This window comes from Gobius niger (genome assembly GCF_951799975.1).
Source record: "Gobius niger genome assembly, chromosome: 3".
NCBI classification, from domain to species: Eukaryota; Metazoa; Chordata; class Actinopteri; order Gobiiformes; family Gobiidae; genus Gobius; species Gobius niger.
In genome coordinates, this window is record NC_136854.1 from 16932963 (window position 1) to 16960710 (window position 27748).

The 27748-nt window shown below is 41.9% G+C and overlaps 2 protein-coding genes across 21 annotated transcripts in view; one reads left to right on the forward strand and one right to left on the reverse strand.

The window, feature by feature from the left end:
* Positions 1 to 27748, forward strand: part of lrba (LPS-responsive vesicle trafficking, beach and anchor containing) — a 462623-nt gene that overhangs the window by 225903 nt on the left and 208972 nt on the right. For 9 of the 15 annotated variants that reach the window (XM_079552675.1, XM_079552686.1, XM_079552685.1 and 6 more), the window contains 4 exons: positions 4495 to 4596; positions 4727 to 4923; positions 11227 to 11378; positions 12923 to 13910. In XM_079552675.1, the coding sequence (XP_079408801.1) occupies positions 4495 to 4596; positions 4727 to 4923; positions 11227 to 11378; positions 12923 to 13013 (542 nt within the window). In that variant the 3' untranslated portion in view covers positions 13014 to 13910. Of the gene's footprint in view, positions 1 to 4494; positions 4597 to 4726; positions 4924 to 11226; positions 11397 to 12922; positions 13911 to 27748 lie in introns of those variants that run through there. The other 6 variants (XM_079552684.1, XM_079552689.1, XM_079552688.1 and 3 more) reach the window with 2 other exon arrangements.
* dclk2a (doublecortin-like kinase 2a) overlaps positions 18678 to 27748 on the reverse strand; it is a 44976-nt gene continuing 35905 nt past the window's right edge. For 4 of the 6 annotated variants that reach the window (XM_079552700.1, XM_079552698.1, XM_079552699.1 and 1 more), the window contains 7 exons: positions 27549 to 27695; positions 26069 to 26202; positions 25869 to 25946; positions 25693 to 25789; positions 24932 to 25027; positions 23769 to 23882; positions 18678 to 19419 (listed from right to left, as the gene is read on the reverse strand). In XM_079552700.1, coding sequence (XP_079408826.1) covers positions 18907 to 19419; positions 23769 to 23882; positions 24932 to 25027; positions 25693 to 25789; positions 25869 to 25946; positions 26069 to 26202; positions 27549 to 27695 — 1179 coding nt within the window. In that variant the 3' untranslated portion in view covers positions 18678 to 18906. Of the gene's footprint in view, positions 19420 to 23021; positions 23089 to 23768; positions 23883 to 24931; positions 25028 to 25692; positions 25790 to 25868; positions 25947 to 26068; positions 26203 to 27548; positions 27696 to 27748 lie in introns of those variants that run through there. The other 2 variants (XM_079552702.1, XM_079552701.1) reach the window with 2 other exon arrangements.

Genomic DNA, 27748 nt, shown 5'->3' on the forward strand with positions numbered 1-27748 from the left:
GACAAAAAGCCCATGTTTGTGTCCAACATGTTTCTGCTAACCTCGTGTGTGCCTGCCATGCTGAAGCGCAGACAGAGCGGTCGCCCTCCACCACAATGTGATGCTCCATTGCCCCAGACCACAGAGAATCCACCCCCCCCCCCTTCCTCACACACATACTTAAAGATATACATATAGTGACATGCAGACAGTGGTTTTTCTCTTTATTCGCCTTCCAAGAGTCGCAAGGGCCTGAACAGGAACAGCTGCGAGCGTAAGAGCGCACATTCTTCTCATGTATAATGCTGTGTGAATATCTGCACACTTTAGAGGAAAGGCTCGTACACACGTTGCTCTCACTCTGGCTCATAACGTAAAGAGACCACGGTACTCAAGGCTGCACTGCCATCTGCTGGCTACACATGGGAATGCTGAAGAATATACTCAACATCAGTAGTTCCTAACAAGTGTGGCGAAGCTCGTGGGGCTTTTCATGCACCCCTTTAACTTGAGGGCGCTGTGGATTATTTAGGAAATTATGCGCTAAATGTATATTAAAGCCACATTATTATGTTCTATACAAAGCTAAAATACAAATATTTACTAACCCTTTCTAGGGCAAAATGTGTGTGTTGTATGATTTTCTGTGAAAGAATTCATTCAACATTGTACTCCTGGCTTAATTAGGCCAGCCATTCCCAAAGTGGGGCACGGGGGCCTCCAAAGATTGACCACACAGCAATCACCTAAAAATGAATGATTTTGAAATGAACTTTATGTGTACTTGTTTAATTATATAGTATTCAGAAGGGCTGGGACGATTTGTCACTTTTGTCAGGATCAGATACCTATCACGATACTTAGGGGCCAATCCGATACATGTACGATACAATATAGTAAGTAATTATGATGAGTAAAATTACCTTAAAATGTATGAAAAGAAAACAGTCGTGTGTCCAAAGTTTATAAACTAAATGCCATTTGTTGAAGTGTTAAGATTGAAAAGTGCATTAACACAAAATGTGTATCTGTAAAACAAAGGAGTGTGTGATAAAAATGCCGCCAAACACAAGTATTGAAAGTATTGTGTTACTTGATGAAGTATCGATTCTTGATATTGCAGTAAAATGTATTGCGATCCGATCCCATATTTTTTCACATATTATGTTATGTAAGATTATGACAAATTAATGAGGAAAAACATTACATACTCTTTGAAATTAGTGAGTTTTTATGTTGGTGGGGCCCCGTAGGCTCTTTGGATCGACAAGGGGAGCCACGACGTGCTGACTTTGGGAATGGCTGGAGTAAATGATATTGTTATTTTGTCACTTTATTTGATTGAAAAAAAAAAAAAAAAATAAGCAAAATCTTCTCTCAATGTTCTTACTGACTGCTCCACGCTGTCCCCATTGAAGACTACTGAATGCTGAATACTCCAACCCCAATAGTAAATCCCTGCGTGTCCAAACTCGCGGATAGCCATAGCTGCTTAGTGTTTTAGCGTCAGTCCTGCGCAGGCCCTGGATTGTAGTCAGATGTGGCCCTAATGCAAACCAAATGGAGCCCCTCTGCAAAGGCCCTAAAGGTTAACTGATACACCAATATATCAGCTTTATTGATCCGCCCGGGCTCAGGTCCAACACGGCGCTGTAATCCAAGCGTTCGCAGGTCAAACCACAGCCTTTATAACGCTGTGATGTCCGCCTGTTAAATCCTCGGACTACACACAAACCAAGTCCAGGGTTAGGCTAAGCTTGATACACGGCGGGAAACATCAGGGAAGAGTGGACAAAATAAATAAGGAGGTTTTTGGTGTGATTGTTTGATGTTGAAGGTGCTTGGGAGTTGAAACTTGAGAGAAAGTGACCAAAAAATGCAGTATTCTGAAAGTTGAAATGTGGCAGAAACAAGAAAAGTACCACCTCATATATTTGACATTCCAAGTACCACGGTCAAGAGAAAATTAGGTCCTAACTGTGTCTAAAACAGGCCTAAAGTATGTCTCAATTAGATGTAAACCATTTCTAAACAAGCAAAATCAGCTAACATATAACTAGTAAAGCGAACGCATGCACCACAGTGTGAGAACCACTGACTTAGAGGTTGATATTTGTTGTTGTTGTTGTATAAAGAAATAGAAAAGAATTGTATCCAGAGGTGGTCAAAGTATTTGATTTCGTTACTTGACTAAAGTTACAGATTCAGTTCTATTGGTCAAATATAACTCCAAAAAACTTGAAGTTGCTCAGTAAAATATTTTTCTTAACTGAAAGAACTGAAGTATTTGCTGTAGAAAAAATTGTGTCATTATGTCTATGACGGCAGCAAGAAACTAAGCCTGTATAATTGATCTGAGTGTATAGCTGTGTGTCGTCAGTGATTTCTGATAGTTACCTAATGCCAGCATGTACAACATGAATAAAATTGGCCCGAGCACTGAGCCCTGTGGCACCCCATAGCACACTTTGGAACACGGTGAAGACTGTTGGTTTACGTTTACAATCTTATAACATATTTAATTAATAAATGAGTAGTTTTCATTGTAAGGTTCCTAATGACCTTCTGTCAACTTGCACAGAACATTGGAATCATTCAACAAATTTGAGATGAACATGTAATTTGATCATAGTTTAACCCATATAAATGTTATGACCTAAAATGTAATTATATTCATGCCATTTTTGCCTGTGGAAATATGCTCTATACTGAGCAGGTCGTATTTACTCTGTGCTGCGCTGGAATACATTAGATCCATACTCTCAGGTCCACATTTATGGACATGCGAGTTCATAAAGAGTTGTATATGGGCCTGTCTTGTATATGTCATTTTTACAGGGGGCTCCGTGAGGGTAAAAGCCTCATGAATACAGTCTTTTTGCCCAAATCGAATTATGGTTTTACAGTAGCCGTGGCTTCAGTTTGCAGTCTCATTAGAGGGCCTGTATTAGCTTATGGAATTCAATAAAAAACTCAAGTGCATTAGCAGACACTGTGCAGAGTTATCTGTGTGGCTCCGGCAGGTTTCCCAGGTTACTTCTTTTATTATGTAGGTTTCAAGTGATCTACAATTAGGACTGTTGCCAAAACAAAAACTGGGGGCGCCCAAAGTGGGACCAGCGGGTTAAACTTGCCCCTTCAAATGGATTGACGTGGGTTGGTGATTTGTAGATTAACCACTATGTCCTCGTACAATTTTGAAGATGATCCATTGTCCAGCACACGATATTTACATGCAAAACATTATTTTGGCTCTCCAAGGAAAAATGTTGGTCATGATAACAATAATGCATCGGTTTTATATCTCACTTTTCAGGACACTCAAAGACACTTTACATTGCATTATTCATTCACTCCATATAGTGTTGGTAAGCTACTTTTGTAGCCACAGCTGCCCTGGGGTTGACTGACTGAACCAACCACTCACTCTCAAACATCACATTCACAAATAGAAACGATGAGTGAAGTGTCTTGCCCAAGAACAGAGCGACCACAATGACTCTGTGGATGCTTTTTACGATATCGCCTTTTGCATTATCATAAAAAGTAAAATGGCCAATCTTCCAAAAAGGTAATGGACCGCTCTTCAAGACAAAAGTAGAAAACGGCCCTGAAGGCTTGTTATTTTTCCGCAGGGAGTTTTGTTTCCCACTCGTTTATTTACTCAGCCTGTAGCTCACGTTTGATGTGAACTTGACCGTGGAGAAAAGGAAAAGGGTCAGAGGCAGAATCTGATGACCATCAGTGACCTCCACGCGCATTTCAGATTAGCGTGTTACTTAATACCCATGTTACTCTGTTTTTTTTTTCTTTCTTTCTAATTTTATGTCATAGAGACCTAGTCAAGACAGGGATTGAAAGAAACTTTGCACTTCCAGCTCCATTTTGAATATTAAATAGACTTACAATCATACCATCATATTTAGCCGTCAGTTGTGAGTGCTCTGGCAGCCGTCACGGGAGACAGACGTGGAAGTAAAATGTGACTTTTGTTTTGTCGCTCGGTCTGACAGCTCGAACCCAAACCCAGTCACACAGATGTCAGTGATCCCCGTTCCCTCTCCGAACCCCCACATCTGGATCCAGTGAACACGCTCAGGGAGAGAAGAGGGAGAGCTGCGAGCCAATGACAAGCCGGAGAGAGGGAGACCGACTGAGTTGGACACAATTATCTCTAGAAAACCTTATTTTATACATCGCAGAGTATTACAATATTAGCTGAAGAAACTTACAATAGAACTTCCAGGGCCTGAAACAAAACAAAAAAGAAGTGAAAATAATATAGTGTTGTATTGCAGTAAGGGTTGGAAAAGTTTTGAAATAGATCTAAATTATGTAAAACCCGAAGTTCTCTCCTAAATGAAAATGAACTGTCTAAAATTGCAGATGACTTTGTGTACTTAATGAAGAAGCCTTAGTTTGATCCACTCATTGTTCTGTGGTGTCTCCTGCCCTCTAGTGCCGTTGTGCTGGTATTACATATAGTATTTATACATGTATGTTTGTGTTTTCCAGCAGAGTTCACCATGCCCCGGGCCATCCTGACGGGACACGACTGTGAGGTCACCTGTGCCAGTGTCTGCGCTGAGTTGGGGCTGGTCATCAGTGGCTGCAAAGGTAGATTATTATTACAAACAAGCAAAAGGGCCTCAATACTAGAAAACTCATATCACACACACTTGCATTGACTCTTAAATTTAGGTCCATAAAAATGAGCATGTTTTTTTTTTTTTCTGTGTGTGCGCAGAGGGCCCGTGCCTGATCCACTCCATGAACGGGGACCTGCTGAGGACACTGGAGGGCCCCGAGTCCTGTGTGCGGCCGCGGCTCATCCAGTCGTCCTCCGAGGGACACTGCGTGGTTTATTACGACAGGGGCCACTTCTGTGTCTTCAGCGTCAACGGCAAACTGCAGGGCCACATGGAGGTGGACGACAGCGTCAAGGTAGTTTACGCACACGAATACTGGACCAAGTCTGTAAAACAAATACTTTTGTTCAGTTTCCTGATTACAAAGCATTAGGTAACAAATGCTGGCCACCTGATTACCAATTGTTAAGTAATATTTGTTCTGACTAGATTAAAAGTAGTTCATGAGACTAAAACTATGATATCCTAATCTCATAAAGATCAAAACAACTGAACTTCCAGTGATAGTTTGAAAGAGCCTCATGTGATTTAAAGGCACACTGTGTAACATTTCGGATTAACCTGTTGCCAATACAAAACATGCTCCTAATGACCAGCTCGACACAGAAAATGCTATTTTTGCAGTGCTTCATCAAAGACTGGATTTGAATGAGGACCTAACCTATTTAGAGCTCACTTTTGGATGCCTTTAGTCAACATCTCCATGGAGACGCTGGAGATGTCCCGTCCCCACTCCCAGTAAAAGTTAAAGTCAGGTTTTAGGAGAAGCCGCTCACAGCAAACACACATTTGCTTGTGCATTTAAAAAAAAAAAAAAAAAAAAACTACCGGTATACAAATATCTGTAATGTTATAAATGCTTGTATTTTATTCAATTTAATGGGTGTAATGTAACACAGCACGGCTTTAAAATAAATGCTTAAGGTACAAGTGTGTGCTTTGCTCATGTGGAGAATTATGTCTGAAAGAAAATCATAGAAAAGTAAATTCGACTAAATTTACTGAGTTTTACTAAATTTCCGTCGAGTAAAATGAGACTAAAAGTAATGATTTCAGTAAATCTGTTTTCACATCGCTCTTTTGAAATGTACTGCGTTGTTTTTGGCACACACAGTTTCATACAGTGCAAAAACACTTGGGTTGTATTTTAACACACCTCAAAATGTGTTACATTTTGACAGATGTAAAAAAAAACTAAGATGAATGTATTTAGTTGTGCCTGGATGTTTTCCGCCGTGTTGATTGTGTCCCAGGAGACTTCGCTGCGTAAGCTCACTGATTACCTGCTCCTCTCACTCTTTTTCGCTTCACTCCTCTCTCCCCTCGCCGTCTTTTGATCCGGCGTCAGCTCCAATCCGTATCCCCTTACCCCTGCTAGAGGACATTCCAGCCGGGGGCGGTCACTCCCGGACACTCGGCCCATTAACTACCCCGGGGCACTAGGACGACACTTGGCCCATTTCCCCTCTCGCTCTTTCCTCTCCGAGTGACGGCTCAGACTCGGGATAGTGCTACTTACCGCCTTTGGTCAGCCTGACCCGGGGTTTCCTCTCCGGCCTGGGAAATGTGCGCCTGCGATGACAGACCCAACAACGCCTGCTTCAGATTAGCCAAAAAATCCCAAACCTGCTGCAGTGCAAAGTCAGAAGGCATTATTTCTCATTGCAACACATTATAAGGCAGGGTTCATTCTCTTTTTCTCTCAAATAGAAATGTTACCCCTAAACGTTTGCGTGCCACTGTTGAGCTTTTTGGCCGGAGTGAGCAAAGGTCCGTTTGGAGAAGAAGGGGCGCGGAATTTAATGAAAAGAACATCTGTCCAACTGTTAAACCTGGGGTGGATCGATCCTGCTTTTGGGGTTGTATCGCGTCCCAGTGGCACAGGGTACATTTCAGGGGTAGAACGCAAAAACAATTAAATTCAATTCCAGCAAATTCTGGGGGGGTAAAACATCATCTAAAGTTAAAAGGCAAATGGTTTCTACAGACGAGTAATTATACGAAGCACACCCCCAAAGAGGAGAAGGAAGGAAGGAAGGAAGGTAGGAAGGAAGGAAGGAAAAGAGGAAAAGAGGAAGGAAGGAAGGATGTAAAGAAGGAAGGAAGGATGTAAAGAAGGAAGGAAGGAAGGAAGGAATGAATAGAGGAAGTAAGGAAGAAAAAGAAGAAGGAAGGAATAGAAAAAGTAAGGAAGAAAGAGAGGAAGGAAGGAAGGAATAGAGGAAGGAAGGAAGGAAGGAAGGAATAGAGGAACGAACGAAGGAAGAGTGGAAGGAAGAAAGAAAGGAAAGAAGGATGTAAAGAAGGAAGGAATGAATAGAGGAAGGAAGGAAGGAAGGATGTAAAGAAGGAAGGAATGAATAGAGGAAGGAAGGAATAGAAGAAGTAAGGAAGAAAAAGAGGAAGGAAGGAAGGAAGGAAGGATAATACACATGTACCTCCTCCTTTCACAGTTTAAAAACAGGCAGATTAAGTACTCCAGCTTAAAGAAGAACAAAAGGGGAAAGCTACAATATAATGTACTGCAAATTAAGGTTCAAGGGCGTGAAATAACATTTGTTGCAAAATTCAGTGCTCATCATCCGAAAACCTCTCCTACGATGATTCAGAATATATATAACACATGAGTTTAGCCATCCATATTTGCAACTGAATGTTTGTTTCAATATAACTAAAAAAAATAATGCCCAAAATTGTTAAAGCCTCTGCATTTATGACATACAGTGTATCCAAATATGCCGCCACTGACGGGGCCAACAACGCCTGGTTCAAATTAGTGAGAAAAAAAAAAAAAACCTCTCCAAACTCCAACCTGCTGCAGTGCATTCACGTCATGCACACGAGCATCAGCCAGAGCACAAACAGTGAAAAGTACTGTTTAGGGAAGTTTATGAGTTGGGACAAACAGCAGCCATGTTGGGTCTGAGTTTTGGACAGCGAGCGTAATTAGCATCTGTGAGCTATAAAAGCGAGTCAAAATAAAGCCGACATTGAGATGATTTGTTAGGTTTTGCGTGAAGTAAATGTAGTTTTATTCCGCGGTGGTGTGTTACGAGATGATGCACTGAATTGGAAACACGTCAAAACTATGTGCGGGTAAATAAAGCGAGGATTTACAACTAGTAACTGAGCGGTAAATAAAGTTCTTTCTTCAGATTTTTCCACAAATGTCAGAATTTAGCTATATTAGTATAAAAAATAAGTACAATCCCATTAAGAAAATACAAATAATGGAGACACACTACCAAAAACAAGACTCTCCTTCAGTAAATAAATCATAAAGGATAAAAAATAATTTTGCAGTTTGACTCATATACATCACATGATCAAATTGTCAAAACTTTATCTACCTTATTATTGGGACAGGCCCAGAACTCACAGGAGAACTTCCCATGACCCACTTTTGAGCCACAACCGGTGTTTGCTTTGACAGCCCTCTTAGTTTTAGTGCTTTAATGCTTTTTAGTCTTTGTCACATTTCAGTCATTTACATAATGTGATCATTTTAGTCTAGTCTTAGTCGACGACAACTCTTCAAGGTGTTGGTCTAGTTTTTGTTTCATTTTCTCAAAGGAATTAAGTGTCAGTATTTCACCAAATTAATTTAGTTTAAAACATCAATTTGTTTTGAAAATAAGATTGGAAATAGGGATGAAGGTTGACAGGTTGTGTTTAAAGGGGCTAGATGCAAGTTAGCCATTTTATACTCACTACTGCCACCTCAGGTCATACGTGTAACTGCACCTTCTATATTAAGCTCGTGCATGACGGCAATTCGGACCCGAAGTAACACCTTTTTGAGTGACAGTGCAGGATTTTAGAGGCAGTTGTGGTGAACAGGTCTGGGCTCATTCTACACATTAGGACATGGCTAGAACATGTAGGGGGAGGAAAATACTTTTTTACATTTTTAAACTCTGTATAGTCCCGTTAACAGTGAGTAAAAAGAGAATAGTTCATAAACGTTCAGGGATCAAACACTGTCCTGAGAAAAGATCAAGTCCCAGTGGCATCGCAGTAAAAAAGTATCAAGAACCTTTTACAAAAATAACTTGTTGTGACTCCACCAGATGATAAATAGACACATCCAGCCCTCTGTTTCTTTTTCTCTTATTTAAGTTTCAACAAATGGGATACTTTGATTCAGATTTGTTTTCACTCAGGATCACAGTCATTCACAAATACTTGTATAAAATAATATCCAGAAGTGGCTTCAGCCTCTCTCCCTCTCCCCCGAACATAATGTATTACTTCTGCTCTCGGACTCCCATCTTCTCCGTCTCTCTGCTCGACTTTCCTCCCGGATAACGATGTGTTTGTCCTGGCGTGTACCTGGAAATGTTGAGACGCACCGAGTCACTTTTCCGAGCGTTACATCGGGTGGATTTATACGCTCGGTGAGATGACAAGCGAACAGTCAAGTATCCTGGTCTAAAAGCGGCATCGAGTGACACCGGCCATACTGAACAGATTAGATACTAAGCGCTGGTATAACTCAGTCAGCGCATGTAGCCAGGAGGATTAACGGCTCCATAAATTCAGACTGTACCTTTCCCCAGACTGTTGGCTCAAAAGAAGTCGGAAATACAGACATTAAAGCGAATATGTTTCTGCTGCAGTCATTTCGGGAGATAACCCGAAGCCGAGTGGCCATCTTAGCTCCCACAGAGGCGGTGGCCATATTTATTTGAGCGCACCGTTGGTAGGAGGGTGATTTATAATGTCTGTGCGCTGGCTCCTATACCTGCCTGAGCGGACGTGTCTGCCAGAGAGGAGGACCCCCGCTGAGAGAGCCCGGGTCACGGGCTGACACAAGTGCACTCGCACCGTACGGGAACGGTTACAATAGGCTGAGAAGGAGTAATAGTTTAATAGAGAGGTGCACGTTTAAAGCCACACTGCGTAAACTGAACCCAAAGGAAAGTATCAAATGCATACATGTATTTATTTACAGGTGTGTTATTCAGAAAAATACCTAAAAAGCCATGCATGTTTTAGTGTAAGTGGGCGCAGACCTGACTCGGGACATCACCCGCTGGTCTCCATGGAGATGTTTTTTTTGCTTTGACTACAGATAGTCACCCATTTGGTTTAGCTCCTCATGTAAATGTTTCATTTTTCAAAACCCATTAGCTGTCTGAGCCTGTTCTTACAAATGCATTCATCTGTGAGCCAGCGGCTTCCCGGACCTGTTTGAATGAGCGTTCTGTCCCCCCGTGCAAATGAAGGGAGCCAGTCCCGAGACTAAAGTATGGCGAGACACGATATGTCTGTTTCATGGCATTTATATAATGTCTGAGTTTATCTATCATTGACTTATTATACAAAGATGGTTTGTGGCCATTGGATGTGTATCCGACCCCACAAAAAAAACAGAAAGTTAACCAAACATGATTTAGCTTGATTTAGCATTTAGAATGAGCTAAATAAGCATTTAGCTAATTCTTGTCTAAAGTATAATCTCAAATTATCTATACATATATAAATAATTTCTAACCAGGCCTGGACCTCACCTAAATGTAGTTTATGGGTTGACAACAGCTGAAAACATCTGGATCGTTTATATTTAAGGATGTTTGATGGCTACATGCTAACGACTAGTGGAAAAATCCATTGAACAATCAACAAACTCCGGAAAGTTTCCCGGATTAGCCACATTTCAACAGACAACCTCCTGAACGCTCTGCAGAAAGTGCCTTTAAAAAGAATGATGGGTAAGATCTTAACGCCTGCTCTTACAATGAGGTGGATTACAGCAGGAAGGGCATCCTTATTAATGTATATACACCCATGGCTTCCACGTGATGTAAAATCAGGACCATTGTCATTATTGGTAGAACAATCAATACTTTAAGATATTGCTGTTCATTTTGAAAGTTCAAAATGGCACGTAAATAATGTGACTAAAACCGATAAAAAGAAAATCGTCTCCCAACTTTTACAGTTAGTTGTTTATTTGTGAACGTATTGAATAGATTATCTTAAGTATATACAGTAGCAGATATATTACAATTTTTAGTGAAATAATAAACAAATTAAACCAAATCCTGTCCCTGTACGTGCTCTGTCTTTGTTTTCTAAGTGCCCCCTGCAGTCCACAGGTCCGCGTCCCCCTGTTTGGGAAACACTAACTCTAACTGAACACACATGTTTCTAGTGACTTGAGCTGAATCATTGCCGGCGGCTCGGCAATGATTCAGCTCCGTGTCGTAAACCCCTGAGATGAGAAAATCCTTACATTAGCGTCAGAACAGAACTCACTGTGCGCCCGCTCATTTCGTCGGCTCCCCTCGCCCTGATTGATGCCGCGGCGGCCTCATATTTCAGCTCCCGGAGTGTAATTTGTGTACGTCCGTCTCCCGCGGGGCTCGTGCGGCGCGTACAGTGAGCAGAGAAAGCAGATGAGCCGAGTAAATCTTGCCTCTTCACAGTGGGGAGTCACTTTTGCTACCAGTGGTGTACAGGAAGTCTCGGAGGACAGGATCGCTGTGCTCCTCTGGTGTTTTAGATCCGTCCCCCGTTCAAGGCCAGGCCAAAGACTTATTCACCCAGTTCTTTTTTCACTTGAGTGGTTCATGTTTACTTGTGTGTTTTGCAGGCCATGCTGCTGAGCCGGGACGGTCAGTACCTGCTGATGGGAGGAGACGGAGGAGTGGTGTCTGTGTGGCAGCTGCACGACCTCAAGCAGCTGTTCACGTACCCGGCCTGCGACGCCGGCATCCGCTGCATGGCCATCTCTCACGACCAAAGGTAAACACACATGCGCACGTCGTACTGAAGCGCGGGGGTGTCACGGGTCTCATCGAAAACGCACCTCGGGCTGTGTTTTGAGCCACTCACGGATCTTTGAGTAAGCTTTGAATCTTCTCGAGTGGCGAGTAACGCTGGGCAAAAAAAACAAAAACGATTTGAATTCAAAATGGAGTTGGCAAGTCAGATTGATTCATAATGTCAGAAAATAGATTTTTTTTTTGCAGTGTTTACAATTGTGTTTTAAATGGGGGAAAGAAAATTTTAATCGAGAAAATGTACGATTTTTGGGGGGAAGAAATCGCCCAGCTATAGTGGCTAGTTAGCATTGCAGTGTCAGCTCCCAAAAAGCCCCCCCCTGAGGTCCTACGTGTCCAGAGAATGCTTGCCTCACCTCTGTATTGAAATGGCTGCACAAGAGGAGGGTGTGGGAGAAGCTTACGGTGAGATCACATGAAAATCAGGAAGTAACTCTACTGGATATTTTGTTGTTTATTAGATCAGTATGGCATTTTCTAATCAATGTGATGATGAAAGTCCTCAACATTATTACAAAATACCTGCAAAACCCCACTTTAAAAAGGCACACGTTAAAGCAGGGGTGTCCAAAGTGCCGCCCGGGGGCCAAATGCTGCCCTCAGACCAATTTATGGTGGCCCTCGGCCTTTTGCTGTATCGGTACACATCACCAGAGATGGACCTTTTTATTTGAAATGTAATAATTCTATACAATTCTTACCGAACAACTAACATTTTACTGTGAGACAGAGCTGGCATGAAGGTTTTAAGCTTAAATAGAGATATGGGGCACAATTTATGCAATTTCTCCATCTGTGAGATCAATAAAGTATCATCTTATCTTATCTTATCTTATTTAAACCTCTGCTAGTCGAAGGTTTTGCGGCACTAACTACTGATCTACGGCCCTTCACCCCATGTACGCTTCAATATGCGGCCTCCCATGAAAAAAGTTTGGACACCCCTGCGTTAAAGGTATATAAGACGTAAGGTTTTTGTTGCCCCTAGGTTTGAAGTAAACATGTACAAATCAAACACTAATTTTTGCACTGTCACCACAATTACACTAAACATTTTACATGTGAAAGCTGTATCGTTTACATTTGTTTTTATAGTTCTTTAGCCCCATGCTTTGGCCTGTCAAATACAGACAGATTACAGCAAGCCAGGATAGCATTGTAAATGAGAATTAATCAACTCTTCCTGGTTAAAAAGGTCAAATAAAATGAATAAAACTGAGCTTAGAATGCAGAAGAAAGTATTGTAGGGAGCCCGATTAATAATGCCGCAAATAGGAAGTTTAAACAAATGTATTTAAGAGCAAACATTCATAACTCAGATTGGAAAACACTTTCACAACCATTGTTTAGCTATAAATCAAGGCACATTTTATTCCCTTCCAAATACTACAGTTTATCTACATTTATCCAGCGCTTACACTCTGTTGGAGCTGCAGTATCGTCTGTTCAGCATTGTTTTCCCCCTACCAGTGTCTCCACTCCAATCTCCTTTCCAATCTTCTTCAGGTGCATCATCACCGGCATGGCGTCGGGCAGCATCGTCCTCTTCTACAACGACTTCAACCGATGGCACCACGAGTACCAGACCCGATACTGACCGGTCCCGCCGCACTACTCGCTCTGCACCTGATATCTGAATGTATCCGTGTTTCTTTATCGAGTCTGTCCCGCTCTCTGAGAAAATCAACTATTTTTAAGAAGGGCATTGCTATATTTTGTAGATCAGATAGAACATTTTTTTCATATCAATCATTGGGGTCGGGGGTGTGTGTTACTGTACGCTTCAAAAAAAAAAAAAGAAGAAAAAATCAAATATATTTTTTAGCCGTCAAGAGTCTATTTTCCTCTACGGGGCGCTAGTTCTTAAAAATACAACTCTTTCTTTTGTGTTCATGAGTGATTCCTTTGACTGTATATGGGGATGATTAAATGTCACCTTATTTTGAAGATATATTTCGATAAATAATAATTGGATTTATGAAGAGAGAGGATATACAGCACGTACATGCATCTTTAACTAAATGTCTTATGTAATGGTTCATATTTAACGACACGTTTCTTGTTTTCTGTGCGTTTGTGTTTGTGCATGGCTCATTATGTCTTAAAAATGTGTTAAGCTTTATTTAAGAGGATTCGGATGTGACTGAAATTCAATCTGTTTCGACCGGGTTTGTTCTTTTAATGATGTTGGTTGTGTTTAAGAAAAATCATAACGTTGTGATGAGAGATTTGATTCATTTTTGAAGTGGAGGGCAGCGGAAAATCCTTAGTTAGTTTATGGTTATTATCTGTTTGTACTGTCTTGGCCTATCTGCGGTAAACAAGAACTTGCACAAAGAAAGCAAATGAAGTGAAGTCAAATGATTTTATAGTGGTTGCCTTGTTAGATCATACACGTATGATACCGATTGTGTTGAAGGGACTCTTAGCTATACGTAAGACACTGCAATTTTTTTAAATATCCAGGTTTTGGCAGATTTAACTCTAAATGTGGGCTTTCACATTTAAAGCCACACCACATAACATTTCACCCAATAAATAAAATAAAATAAAACCATGTATTTTATGAGAGATATTTTTGTGGTTGAGCAATGTAAAAAAAAAAAACGACCACACAAGCAAGTGTGTTTACTGTGACCTGACTGTGACTTTACTGGGAGGGGGTTCATCTCCAACCCGTCTCCATGGAGATATTGACTAAAGGCAGCGAAATATGAGATTGACCGGGAATGGGTTAGGTCCTCATCCAACTCTTTTCATTGATTACCCACTGCAATAATAGTGTTTTCTGTGGAGCTGCTCATTAGGAGCATGTTTTGTAGTACTGGCAACCGTAGAATCCAAAGTGTTACGCAGTGTGCCTTTAGTATGTCAATATTTAATTCATTCCAATTTTTTTTCAAAGACTAAACATCTGATATCTTCCATTGAATTATTATTATGATACATTTATTTATAATTAATAATTATAATATATATTTGGCCATTTTTACACACAAAATGGCGTATTTCCATATGAAAACATGAAATAAATAAATAAATAATAAATATTTTTTCTGTCATTTTCAGGTAAAGTGTGAAAGGGATATCTTCAAATTAATTTCCCCCTATTCACCTGCAGTGTCTCGTCTTAATATTGATCTGGCAAGTTTACGAACCCAATGTTTAAGAATAAGAGAAAAGATTTCTGTCAAAAATGTTTGTTTTGGCCCCTGCCCTCCATCTGAGACTTTGATATCGAACGTAGTATGTGGAACGTGCACTCAACCTCTATATTCAATGCAATACGTCCTCTAGTTAAAGTAGTCCGAATCCATAACAACAAAACGACCTGTGAAGAAAGGGCTTTACCATTTCTCCATTGCCGAGTGAGTGCGATTTGGCACTATATGATCATTTTAGAAGACATTCCCCTTTTCTTTCTGATGTGGTTTGAGTTGTTTGGAAAAAAAAATACTGCAGTTGTCTTGATTTTTTTGCAATCTCGATGTGTGTTCTGAAAATAAAATGGATTTTATAACTTAAATCTTCCTTGTCTGAGTTACGTGGCTCCCCCTCATGGTCTATACGTGTATTGCAGACTAAATCAGTAATATAAACAGATATCAACAAAGCAGGGTGTTCTGAAAATAAAACTGATTCTGTGACCTTGATCGTCAGCGTTGATGTTGCAGCCTCTTTGTAAAGTAAACAGCGCCCTCTTGTGGTCAGATGTATGTCTCACACAAAACCTGCAGTGTCGGCTAGATACTTTATTTTTGGCTACCAGTTACGAAAGGTGTGTATGTCAGTGTGTTTTCTATGCGTTCATTTATTTAATATGGAAATTCATGTTCTAACTATTATTTTTCTATTTGAGTTTTGTAGTGACGAGATATTTCTGTCCCAAATTTCAAAACTGTCGCTTAAAATATAGGTCTACCAACAATTGCATGAAAATTTTAGTTTTTGGTTCAGTCCTGGCTACACATATCGTGTGTGTGTGAGTGTGTGTGCCGCCCTCTTTCGGTCAACCGTGTGTACTGCAGCTCCTTCAGCTCTAAATAATCATCACTTTTCAACGTTGACCTTTTATTGCATTTATACGTTAAAAACAAACAAAAAACGATTTAAACAAAAAACAAAAGCAGCAGTTTATTCCTTAGAAAACAATTCCCGAAATTCACTCGTTCTGTTCATACTCTACTAGCATAAGTGGCTACTATACATACACCTCGCCGGCTTGTAATTTCAAAGGTTAATGTAGGAGCTGTAAAGGAAGGCTGTTAAGGAATTAAGTGGAAAATATAGTCTATAATACAGTTTGTTTCAAGGCGTTGTCGAGCTGTGAGCCATTGTACAGGCACAAATGCATCATCTTGCACATTCAGCTCACAATAAGCTCCTACAGCATTAAATACAGTAGTACATTGTAGTTATAAATGCTTGGTACTGTACGCTGTTCACTTGGAAGTAGAAATTCTGTCAAAGCAGTGTCTTCTATTGCGGTTAGTGGAATGAAGTGGGCTTGAAGTGCATGGTGACAGAAAAAAGACCGTAAAATGAATTTTCACTTCCCTGGTGTGAAACAAAGTAATTGGCTCCCACTGACCACTTTATTCCAGCAAACTTAGTAATAATAATGATTAAAAAAAACATGCCAACTGGTCAAATGCACTTTAAAGGTTCTATATCATGCAAAATCAACTAGTTTGAACCTTAAACCTTGATTCAATGTTAATTCCTTATCAAAAACCTCTAAGCTGCTACTGCCCTCTCCTGGAGAACGACTGGTCCCTGGTCCCCCTCCAAAGTACGTCAGCTGGTTGTGAACCGCATTCTGCACTTGCACAGTAAACATACTCCCTCAGTGCAGCACGTGCCTGTGACTGTGCCAAACATCTGGACCCGACAACATCAACCCTTTATCGCTAAACATTATGTGTAATTGGTGAATCTGCGTTCAGCGGTGAGGGGTGAGGGGTGCAGGACTAGAGAAGATCCTGAGCGTCAGACGTGTTTGGATTCTACCTTTCTTTGGCAGCCCTGCTTTGAGAACTTTTGCCCCATTCATAATAATGATCCCGAGTGGTCTGTGAAATGACCATGGCTGCTTTATCTCCTCCTGTGAAGCCTGTTCCTTAAAAGGGTAAAAAGGCAGGACGCCCCGCCCTCGCAGGGCGGGAGGAACGGCTACGAGCCTCCACAGTCCTCCAGAGCCTGGCAATCATAGATTTAGGCTTCCACTTTTTATTGCTGATGTACAAAAAGCAAGGACAAGATCGCAAATACAAATGAGCTTCCTTCGCAGGGTGGCTGGCTGGGCGCACCCTTCAAGATCAGGTGAGGAGCTCAGTTACCCGGGAGGAGCTCGGAGTAGAGTTGCTGCTCATTCACGTCGAAAGGAGCCAGCTGAGGTGGCTAGGGCATCTGTTCTGGATGCCTCCTGGTCGCTGGCTCCCCGCGACCCGGGCCTGGATAATGCGTAAGAAAATGGATGGATCAATGGATGGGTACAAAAAGCAGCGTGGTTAAAAATATTACACCGAGGCCAGCGTTGCCACATGGGTCAAAGCAATTTTTAGAAAAAATGAAACTCTTTGGAGCCAGGCTTTCAAGCAGTTCACTCGAGGTCCAAAGATACATAAGAATCCCTTTTCCAAAGTGTCTTTTGGAGTCGTCCCTGGCCACCAGGGGGTGGTAGAGAAGGGCTTTCTTCTCCCATTTGTCTGTCAATATATGGTTAACATGTACACCTTGATAATCAAAGGAGCGAGAGGGGAAAAGCGTGAGACTTGGGGAAGCTAGAAACAACATACAGTGCAAGACTGTGTGAGATTGTCTTGTAACATTTTTTTCCCCCTCAAACTAAATGCGAACCGGCTCTAACATTCCTGCTGTAAAATGCAATAAGCAGAACCTACACAGGGAGAGGCGGAGTTTCAGAGGAACCAAGCATCTCAACTTCTGTGTTGAAAGAAAATAGGTCATATTTAATAAATTAGTATTTCATTTTGCCAAATGTGAAGTATTGTCCTGTAGTGTTTGCATGTGCCTGTAGTTGACTTTGGAAGGTCAAAAATAGCATGATATAGGAACTTTAAATTGTTTGCCGCTATATGTTATATGGGGGGGAAAGGACCAAAAGGTTGAAAAAATATATATTTACATAAATAAGAACTACATAATGCAAGCAGAAGCCACAATCCCTTTTGTGTCATACACTTAATTGAGATTTTCTGAAGAAATGTCCAAATGAATTATGAGGACCAAATTCTACTGCTATTTCTTATGTATGCTCCTTTATTTCAAGTTCAAAAATTGACCTCATCGATGTGTGATTATATTTTACCCGCAGTGGTTCAGAGGAGAAACCTGCCACCATGTAGGATAGAAAAAAGCGCTTGTCGGCCGCATTTGTCCTTGGAAGGTTCACAGTAGGATGCATTTGTTTTCAAGAAACTATTTACAATAACAGTGCAATAAATACAATAGTTCACATGAATGCAGTTGTTACGGAAGACCAAGTCAGAGCAACACTCACTTATTCTCTCCCTTTTTTGCCTTTGGACCCAAACACACAAAAACCATCAGGATAAAAATATTTCAAGATTCAAGAAACTTTGGTCCAAAGTAACAAAGTTTTCCTTTCAGTCAGTGTTTAAACACTTTCATTTACCTGTTACAGTCGAGCAGAAAGACTCATTTGTTCTAAAATACATGATCAACCAAGTACTGTATGGAAATGCTGGTTACAAACTATAAGTGTCCGGGTTAGCCCTCGAGCCTACAAGCAGCTGAACTTCTGTTCTTCTGCATTTGTAGCTTTAGCATGTGATAGCCAAGTTTCCCAATATGAGTCGGTGACCGATTTGTGTCAAACATCGATCTGTGCTGTGATATTCTTGCAGTGATGGTGCGATTATGTTACTATGGCAACATTTACAGGAACTAGCTACGTATCAAATATGCTTTTTAATAAGTGTAAGAGAAACTCTATTTAACCTGATGAGCAAACAGATCAGAGCACAGAATGCAAGAGCTTAATTAGTTCAGAAAATGGCGCTTTGCTCAACAAATAAACTTTGTGTAACGCACTTGATTAACTCTTTTAACCTTAAACGGACAGTGAACTAAGGCTACAACAGATAAAGTTGTACTTAACTGTCGGACTAATAGACTAGCGAGAATATTTGGTAGCTGACTCGAAATGGGTAATGACAACCTGCTCTGTAAGTATGCTCACAACATGGCAACAAAAAGTGGACAAATGGTCTTCACGACTAATTGGTTACAGTTTTAGGAATAATATAATATTGTGTAATGTTTGTAAGATCCTTCAGTTCACTGGCTACAATCATGTTATGGAGCACTACTTTGGTGCCATTTTGAAATTTCCCCCAAAAGAAAACCCACAGAACCGACATAAAAAAGAATAAACGCAAACCCCACTCGTTCCTCAAGTCTGAAACTTTTCACTCGCACCAAACAAATAATCCTCAGTCTGAAGTTCACACAGCCTCAGAGAGCTCCTGGAGGCCTCTGGGAGCCTGGGGACCCAGCGGAGAGGGCGGGTCCGACCTGGGGGGAGTGGAGGGGGGAGAAGGGAACAGAGTGGGCGGGGCGTGAGGCGGCGAGGGCGGGGCCTGTGGGAAGAAGACCACCGGGTGGATGGGAGAGACAGGCGAGGGCGAGCACAGTGCGGCGGGCGACGCTTCTTTGGTCGGAGAGGAGTCAGTGGGGGACGCTATAGTTTGCGAAGACAGGGACATCGCCAGACAGATGATGGGCTCTGACGAGGGAGACAGCAGAGGCGGGGTCACGGGCGTAGGTGGTGTGCTCTGATTGGCTGAGAGCTCGTTTAGAGAGTCAGTATTGGTGGATTCCGGCGCTTTGGTGAAGGCGATGCTGGGTTTAGGAGGGAGCAGGGGCTTCTCTGGTTTCCTGACGTCCGCAGTGAGAGCTGGCCTCTTGGCCACGGGTCGGCTGCTGATGTGCAGGGCCTCTTTATCTAGAGCTGTGTTCTGGAAAACACAAGGACCGCTGTGAGAGAGGAAACTATGGGAACACTTTAGGTCACGGCCAGAGGAATCAGCTGAGTGCCTCAATAAAGAGAGCAAGCTCAGTGCGTTATACAGAGTGGGAAAGCACTTGGTTTTCTCGTCCGAATTATTGGCACAATCATAGAGGTTTTTTGTTATTGTATTGAACTAAAACGTATTTCTAGAAGTGTAAAACCGGCACTAAAAGCTAGCAGCTAGTATGTAGCATAAAGCTAACATTTGCATTATGGTTAGCACTCCCTGGCATACGTAGACAATTTGGCGCCTTCTTCCTTTTCTCTTTATCCTTATTTGGTAGAAAATACATCAATAATTCAGCATTTGCTAAAGTAATGGTGGAGTAATATTGCTGTTTTACACCTCTGGCAGCCTCGAGCGTGACCTTTTGTGGGTGTTCTCAAAGATACGGTCTGTGTCTGTTGTACTATTTCCTATTGAGCATGTTGGTTAATGGCGCATTCATACACCATGAAGCAGCACACTACTAATTTTTGTATGTGAATTCAAATGTATATAAAAATCTATTGCTCTGTAGTATTTGGAGGCCGGTACAGTCATAGAACTGTAGTTACATTAGGTTACTGTAATGCTTTTGTGAATATGTGGATTTTGTGATGTAGTAGTTGAATAAATATTGATGTCAAGAGATTGGCAGCTTCAACATTAGCGACATTTACTTTTCAATTTTATTTCTAAAAATAAAAATAGTTGTGTAGGCTTTCAGTCGTCCAGGAATGATCAATCGTAGTAGAGCATGTCAGACTTTCAAATACTCTCGATTGGACCGTTGGTTGAATACCACCTAATAACCAACTACTGTATGTGTTTGGGTGTTTCTTTATTTTGGCACCGGACTGATTCCACACACAAAATAAAACAAAGGTTCACGTTGCACCGCCATTTTGTCAAACAATAAGACATTGTTTTCACATCTTTTCAATTAACTTAATGGCAAAACTACTCACCCGGAGATGATATTAACTATGAATGATCACCACACGCAGACAATGGCACACACAAATGACCGTGAACAATGACCTGCCACGCTGCACCAGAGGGCAAAGGAGAATTCGTTTTTGTGACTATTCCAAGGCTGAGAATCAAAAGGGTGTGAGTAATTTAGCCAACGGATTAGTAAAGGCCGCAATTACCACATTAGTTTAGACACTTTCTGAAATGGATCATGATTCTTCTATTAGTTTAGTCGGTCATATTTCAGTCTTTTCTCAAATGTTAAAAACTCATAGATGCTTAAAACATGCACTCTGTGAATGAACTCTTGCACTCTCTGATTCTCCAGCCTTGTTTTGTCCCATAGCCTGTAGCACTGTGTCGTTATGCTCCTCCGTTGCCCTCTCAGCAGTCATGTGCAGCCGTATAGCGTTAGGTAGTTAGTACATACCATGGTCCTGGAGCTAAGTCAGAGGAGGGTTGAGCAGGGAGAGGGAGAGCAAAGGGACACAGACACAGCCATGTAAGCCTCAAGGAAGCAGTTACTACAGACGCAGGGGGTTTTCAGGACATAAGGAGAGTCATGATGATTATAAAACCGGATATAGAGCACTATGGCTTTCAGTATGAGGCTTAACGAAACAAATGCTTATGTGACAATTATAGATTTTAAACCAGAGTACTTAAAGCAGTACTAAGTAACTTGTTTAACTTAATAAATCCTTTTCGTAGTCCCTCTGGGGGTAATACAAATGTTAATGGGATGATTGGAGGGTCTTTCATCTCCCCCTGGTGTCTCTGGCCAGGAAACCACAATTGCAAAATCGGGTCGGAAACCCTATACAAACTAATAGAATCATGAAGAAGAAGCTAATAGGCTAATGGGCAAAGCTAACTGCGGGCTAGCACCACTTAAACAGTATTTGGAGCCAAGTTTGAGTGAAAAAAAAAAATCTCCATTGTGTAATTGGATGTACAATATCCCTCTCTCCCTTTGTCTTTTCTGTCAGTGTAGTATTTACTCTCACGGACAATTAATGAGTAAAAAAAAAACGCAACATGCTACGACACACGCAGTGGCGCTTATGGCCTCTAGGGGCATGAGTTACTTAGTACTGCTTTAAAACTATAAACTTTAACCATTTTGATTATCCTTCATGTCTGAGTTGCACGGTGCTGCGTTTCATACTCCTGTCCACCAGAGGGCAGGAAAGTATTAAGTACAAACACAAAAGGACACAAACGTGGCATTAGCTGCATTCTCTCAAAACAAATAATGTAAGTCATCCAGGTGTTTTCGATTGTAGCAGGAGTTTCAAAGAGCAACCATCTGGACTGGGTTGTTTCAATTTCAAATCAAATTTTGTCAACATTTCAAAAAGTAATGTTCTCAAAGATTTTATTTAATGGGCCCAGTAATTTTAGTCAGACAAACATGTTCTTTCTCTGGGATAAGGAATCACTTCAGAGAATATTTTAATCTTTGACAGCCATGACACCTAAGGCTAATAGTCTCACATTAGAGGAAACATTTATCCACCATATGTTTCCACTTTTTACCCAGCTGACAATAGCACACTGCTCTTTCAAGCTTTCAAATTCGGTTGTCAGACGGTCTCACATCAGTCAGCCCCAGGGTCGGCTGTGGCTACAAATATCACACCACCACCAAGCGGGAAATGATTAAGAATCATTGTAAAGCACATTGAGAGGTTTGTTAACCTCTTATCACCCGCCTTAACCCAGTGCATTTTCTCCAGTTCGGCTTTACCCAAAACTAAAAGCTTCTGGACTGGAGCTCGCAGCCTATAGGCCGGTGTAACACCTGATTTGAAAGCTAAGAGCTACAAAACTGAGCTAATGCTAATGCAGCTAAAACTGGGCATGCGTTGGTGCCGTGTTGTCGTCACTTTTTTCACATTCTTTTTCATTGCGTTTTTGCCACTTTTTGTTGCACTTTCATCCCTTTTGTTGTCACATTTTTGCTGCTTTTTTGTTGAGTTTTTGTGGCTTTTTCGTCACTTTTTGACACACTCATTGGTTTATTTTGGCACATTTGGGCTATTCTGACACTTTTTTCAAGAAGCTTTTAGATTAGGGTAATGCCTAACTGGAGAAAATGTGCTCGATTCAGGCCGGGGTTAAGAGGTTAACAGTAAATTAGCATTTTAAAGCCACACTGTGTAACATTTCAGCCATATAAATACAAGCATTTCTTTTATTCAGGGCTGATTATGTGTTTGGTATTGTTAACATGATGGAGTTAAGATGCTCTTTCCTGACAACATAATACTACAACCTGGAATGTTTCACAGTGTGGCTTTAAAAAAACCCAAAAAGGACATTTTCGTGTTTGTGCCAAAGCGTGCGTCCCTCGGCAGTAGTTAGTGCAGCTGCGGCGGGCCCGGACTCAAACACAACATAATGAGCCGAGACAGAGCGACACAGGGGGGGTGAGGGGGGTGGGCGACTGGAAGGAAGCAGTAGGAAGGAAGCAGGGCAGTGTACCAGCGCGGCTCTGAGCTCCGGGTGGTCCCCGCGGTCCCCCGGGGGCGTGTGGACGGTGGAGGTGGTGGATGTGGTGGTGGTGAGGGGGGGTGGAGGTGGAGGAGGGAGGGAGGGAGGGAGAAGAAGACAGGAAGGGGCGTGTGGAGGAGAAGGCCGCCTTTATGCCTCAAACTGTCAAATAAGATTTAGGACACGGTTCAGACAATGAGTGATAAGAGTGTGGACCCCCCCTCCCCGCCGCCACCACCCTCCACCCCACACGGACGGGAGAAAGTGGGCTATGGCTGTGCTCTGGTGAGGAGAAGAAGTGAGGAGTGATGGAGATGCTCCTGTGGAAGTATGAAATTGACATGAAGGAAACACATCGACCTAATAATTTAACAAACTGAGCGCGACGACCATTGACAACGAACCACATATTTTCTCAACAACGTGCGATCGGGATGTTTGTCGGGGGAAAAAAACTGTTCACATTAGTTTGTTTGTGATGTCAAATGTCCTGGCTCAAGTCACTGGTTTAGCGGAAGTATGTCGTCTGGTGATTGAGGTCAGATATTCTTGGCCCACTTTTTGAAGAGGCTGAACTGAAAACGCTGCGTATTTAGGGCAGCCATGTTGGACGTGTTTGAAAAAAAAAACAAAAAAAAAGGCTAGACATTCACGATGCCCTGCCGGCTCTTCTCACGGAGCGGTGCAAGAGACAAGAGCTCACTTGGTCTGTCTCGGTAAACTTTGTGACATGCATTTCCCCAAAACACTATTCCATTTAGTATAATAATGCCAAGAACGATGGACGGCTGAGGCAGGCTGGTTAAAGTAACGGTGTTGAGATTTGTGTTTTGCGCTCTTACCATGATGACAGACACTCCGGCTGAGGTGGGATTGTGCTTTGGCGCTGGGTTAAAGTGTGACTTCAGTTTACCTGTCACCTCCGTCTTCATGTTGTTCTCCATCAAAACATCTTCCTACACACACAATCATGCTTTAGTCGGACTGCGAATCGTGCTTTTCCAGAGAGAAGGGGTGTTTGCTGGTGCACTCATTCACGTGAGAAGACAGTGGTGAGCTTCGGTTACAGACACAAACGAGTGCAGATGAAGCACAGTGAAGACAGACAACGTGGATGAACTGTCACGATAAGAACTCAACAGCAGGGAGGTCGAACCAGTGACTTTGTGGGGAGTAAAAAATAGGGCTGGGACAACACATTGTGAAACGGTTTTGTTATATCCCAAGTATTGTGTCGAAAACCATGCAGAGCAATACTTTATTGACATCTTGCATATTAATAAGAAATGAGAAAGCTTGGATTAATATTCAGCTAATATTTTAAAGTGATAGCGTGTAACTTTAAATGTTACAAATTAAATAGATTGCGCACAAATGGCCACTGGGGTCTGCAGTTTGGCGTTATATAAGTAATATTCAATAATAATGTTTATCTCCCATTGCAGATCTCTGACACTAATCAGAATCCCGGGTGGAATAACTGTGACCAATGAGATGAGCTTTTCCTGTGAACCAGCATCAGGAGGCGAGGGGGTTTACTTTCAAAATCTTTTTCTCCCTTTGCTCATTTTACAAACTAGGGCTGGCTTTCAGGTCCAATCAGGAGGGGACTTGATTGTATACTTTTGAAATCTCTCCCTCCTCACCTTGCAATCTTACAGACTATCGCTTTAATGTGCCTTGCAATCTTACAGGCTATCGCTTTAATGTGCCTTGCAATCTTACAGGCTATCGCTTTAATGTGCCTTGCAATCTTACAGGCTATCGCTTTAATGTGCCTTGCAATCTTACAGACTATCGCTTTAATGTGCCTTTACCCTTTTACAAATGTCAGACTGATTTACAGTTAGTTCATGACTTTTGGAAACTAAGCTTGTGCGTTCTATTTAAAGCAAATACAAATGGTACTGACCCATATGTATAGCAATCCTATATGTATAGTATTGCGACTAAAGCGTGCAGTCCCAGCCCTAGTGAACGAGAGGCTCGACCTGCGTACACTCACATTGTAGGAGGACACAGTAACCCAGGGGTGGGACAGGACGTCCAGAGCAGTGTACCGGACCTCAGCGTTCACCTGCAGCATCTGCCCAATCAGCTCCTGCAAACCCAAACAAAACAAGCAAAGGAAACCGTCAGCAGGTTCTAAAATAGGATCTATTTCCAAACAGATTGTCTTACCCAGAACGATGCACATTTTAGAAGCAGTAATCGTTTGAGCCTCATTAACTCTTATCAACAATTACAATGATGGAAATTGGGGCATTCATGACGAGCAGCATGACACATGAGACAAAGATGCTGTATCTAATGGAGAGCAGCGTGACAGTATCAGCAGCCTTAGTCCCTCCTGTTTGTGTTTCTGGAAAGTAACACCTCTGCGTTTGCTCAAAGCTGTGTAAGTGAACACTGCAATCAGAGCGGACAGTAATAACTGCTCATTAGCACTTTGGCTGAGTCTTTGAGTGCCGCCTGTCGTCTTAAAACATGACACTAATTTAACGCTATGTCCTTCAGCCAACTGGTCGTTAAAGCTGCAGTTACAACACTGGGACTGCAACTTCAGCTTCTCGTGTGATCTACTCCAAATAGGAGATACAGTAATAATGCGAGGTCTAATCCTAGTCCTTTTTGAGCTCGGTTTATTTCCATTCATTTGAAGGTAGAGCATTTTATAAACAAGACCTATCTTTCCAGTCATGGAGCAGAATTTGTCCCAGACAGATTGGAGATGGAACAACGGTGAGCTAGTGTAGATAGTCTCACCTTGGCTGAGTCAGTGATGTTGTCCCAGTACGGGCTGGGAAAGTCCAGTCGGCCCTGAAGGATCTGCTCAAACAGCTCCTCCTGCTGGTTGCCGTCGCTGCACAGAGAAACCTCAAGTTTCAAACAACGCTGGAAAGCTGCTTGATAACTTAACAACAGAGGACTTTATTTGTTACCTTCTGAACGGCGGAAAGCCACACAGCAGGATGTAGGTGATGACTCCTGCTGCCCAGATATCCACCTTCAGGCCATAGCTGTCGCAGAAGAGACACATGGTTTATTACCGTGCGCTTCTTTGTGCTGTGATTTAGTCTTCTTCCACAGATATTGGTTTGTGTTAACAATCCAACTGACTGTGGGCGAACCCCTCCCTTACCCAGACTCTGAGATGATTTCCGGGGCCACGTATGTCGGCGTTCCACAGACGGTGTACTGGGGCCCCTCCACCACCGTGGCCAGACCAAAGTCCCCCAACTTCAGCGATTTGGTGCCGTCTGGATACTCGAACACCTAGTAACAGATACAGAAGACAATCCCAACATATTTCTAATTAGTTTTGAAGTTTTTTGACATGATTTTTTTGATTTGTTTAAGCCAAGGTTTAGTGAAATAATTCTATTTACAATTATAAATTCATATCATTACTTTTCACATGTAATCTTATTGCACAGCTTCCATTACCTGCTCCTCCAAAGCACCAGGCTATTAGCCATAATATCTGTATATTAATTCATAGTTTTAGTCATCATTAAAGGAATATGATGACTAAAACTATGATGTGTTCTTACCTTAGCTTAGACGAGTTGATGTGTACCTGTCTGGTCTTTACGCATGCTCTCAGTCAGTGGATAAAAGGGGGAACTATATTGCAATAATAAATAAGTAATATAATATTACTACGCCTATACTACTATAGAGCAAGGCAATATAGTTTCTGCTTAGAAAATCGAAATGCTAAATTTTGTGTGACTATACTTGGATTGTGTACAGGCTCATGTAACCGTATCTAAATAAGGAAAACGTGGAAAAGCTTGGTCGCTTCTAACTTCACCTCCGTTTGGATCCATAGATGAGAAGAGAAGAGACTAAATGATAATGCCGTCTGTGCTCTGATTACATGACTGAGGGCACGCGTAAAGACCAGACAGCTACATATCAACTCGTCCAAACTAAGGAAAGAACATATCTCAGTATTTACAAACGGTGACAAATTCTTTTGACTCAGGGGAACCAGTTTTATTGTCTTGTAGTAGAGTACATTTCTTTTTCCACCTTAAATCTAAATATCTGCATGTTTTCGCTCTTAAAGGACCAGGCCATCGTTTTTATATACTGAGATATGTTCTTACCTGAGCTTAGACGAGTTGATGCGTACCTGTCTGGTCTTTGTGCGTGTGCTCAGTCACGCACAACGACCAGATGTTGTTAGCATTTGGCCTCTTCCAGTATATTCCTATAGGTCCAAACGGGGTGAAGTTGGAAGCGACCAAGTTCTTCCAGAGGCAGAAAGACCAGACAGGTACGGATCAACTCGTCTAAGCTCAGGTAAGAACATATCACAGTATGGAAAAACTGTGTATATTTCTTTAAACTATGGCTAGTGAGAGGTTAGAGTCTGAATTAGTGCAAAGCTTTACATTGGTCTGAAACCTGCATTTTAGGATGTGTTTACGGGGTGTGTTTGAGTTTGTGAGAGCAAAAAAAAAAACTGTTAGAGCATCGGTGAAATGCCTTTCTTTAATCAACCGATCAATCAAGCTTCTCCTGACTAATATCCTATTTAACCCTCCTGTGGCCCCGAAAAGCCACAGGAGGGTTTTAAACCAAGCCGATTTCGTGTGATTTCCGTGACCTACCAGCAGGTTCTCCGGCTTGACGTCCCGGTGCACGATGTGGAGACTGTGCAGGTACTTGAGTGCCGCTGCCAGGTTGTAGACCATCACACTGGCGTCCCTCTCCGTGTACTTGGCAGAGGATGTGATGGCGTCGAACAGATCCCCTCCCTGTGCCCAGAGCCAGCTCACAGATTAGTGTGCAACACGCAGACAGGACATGT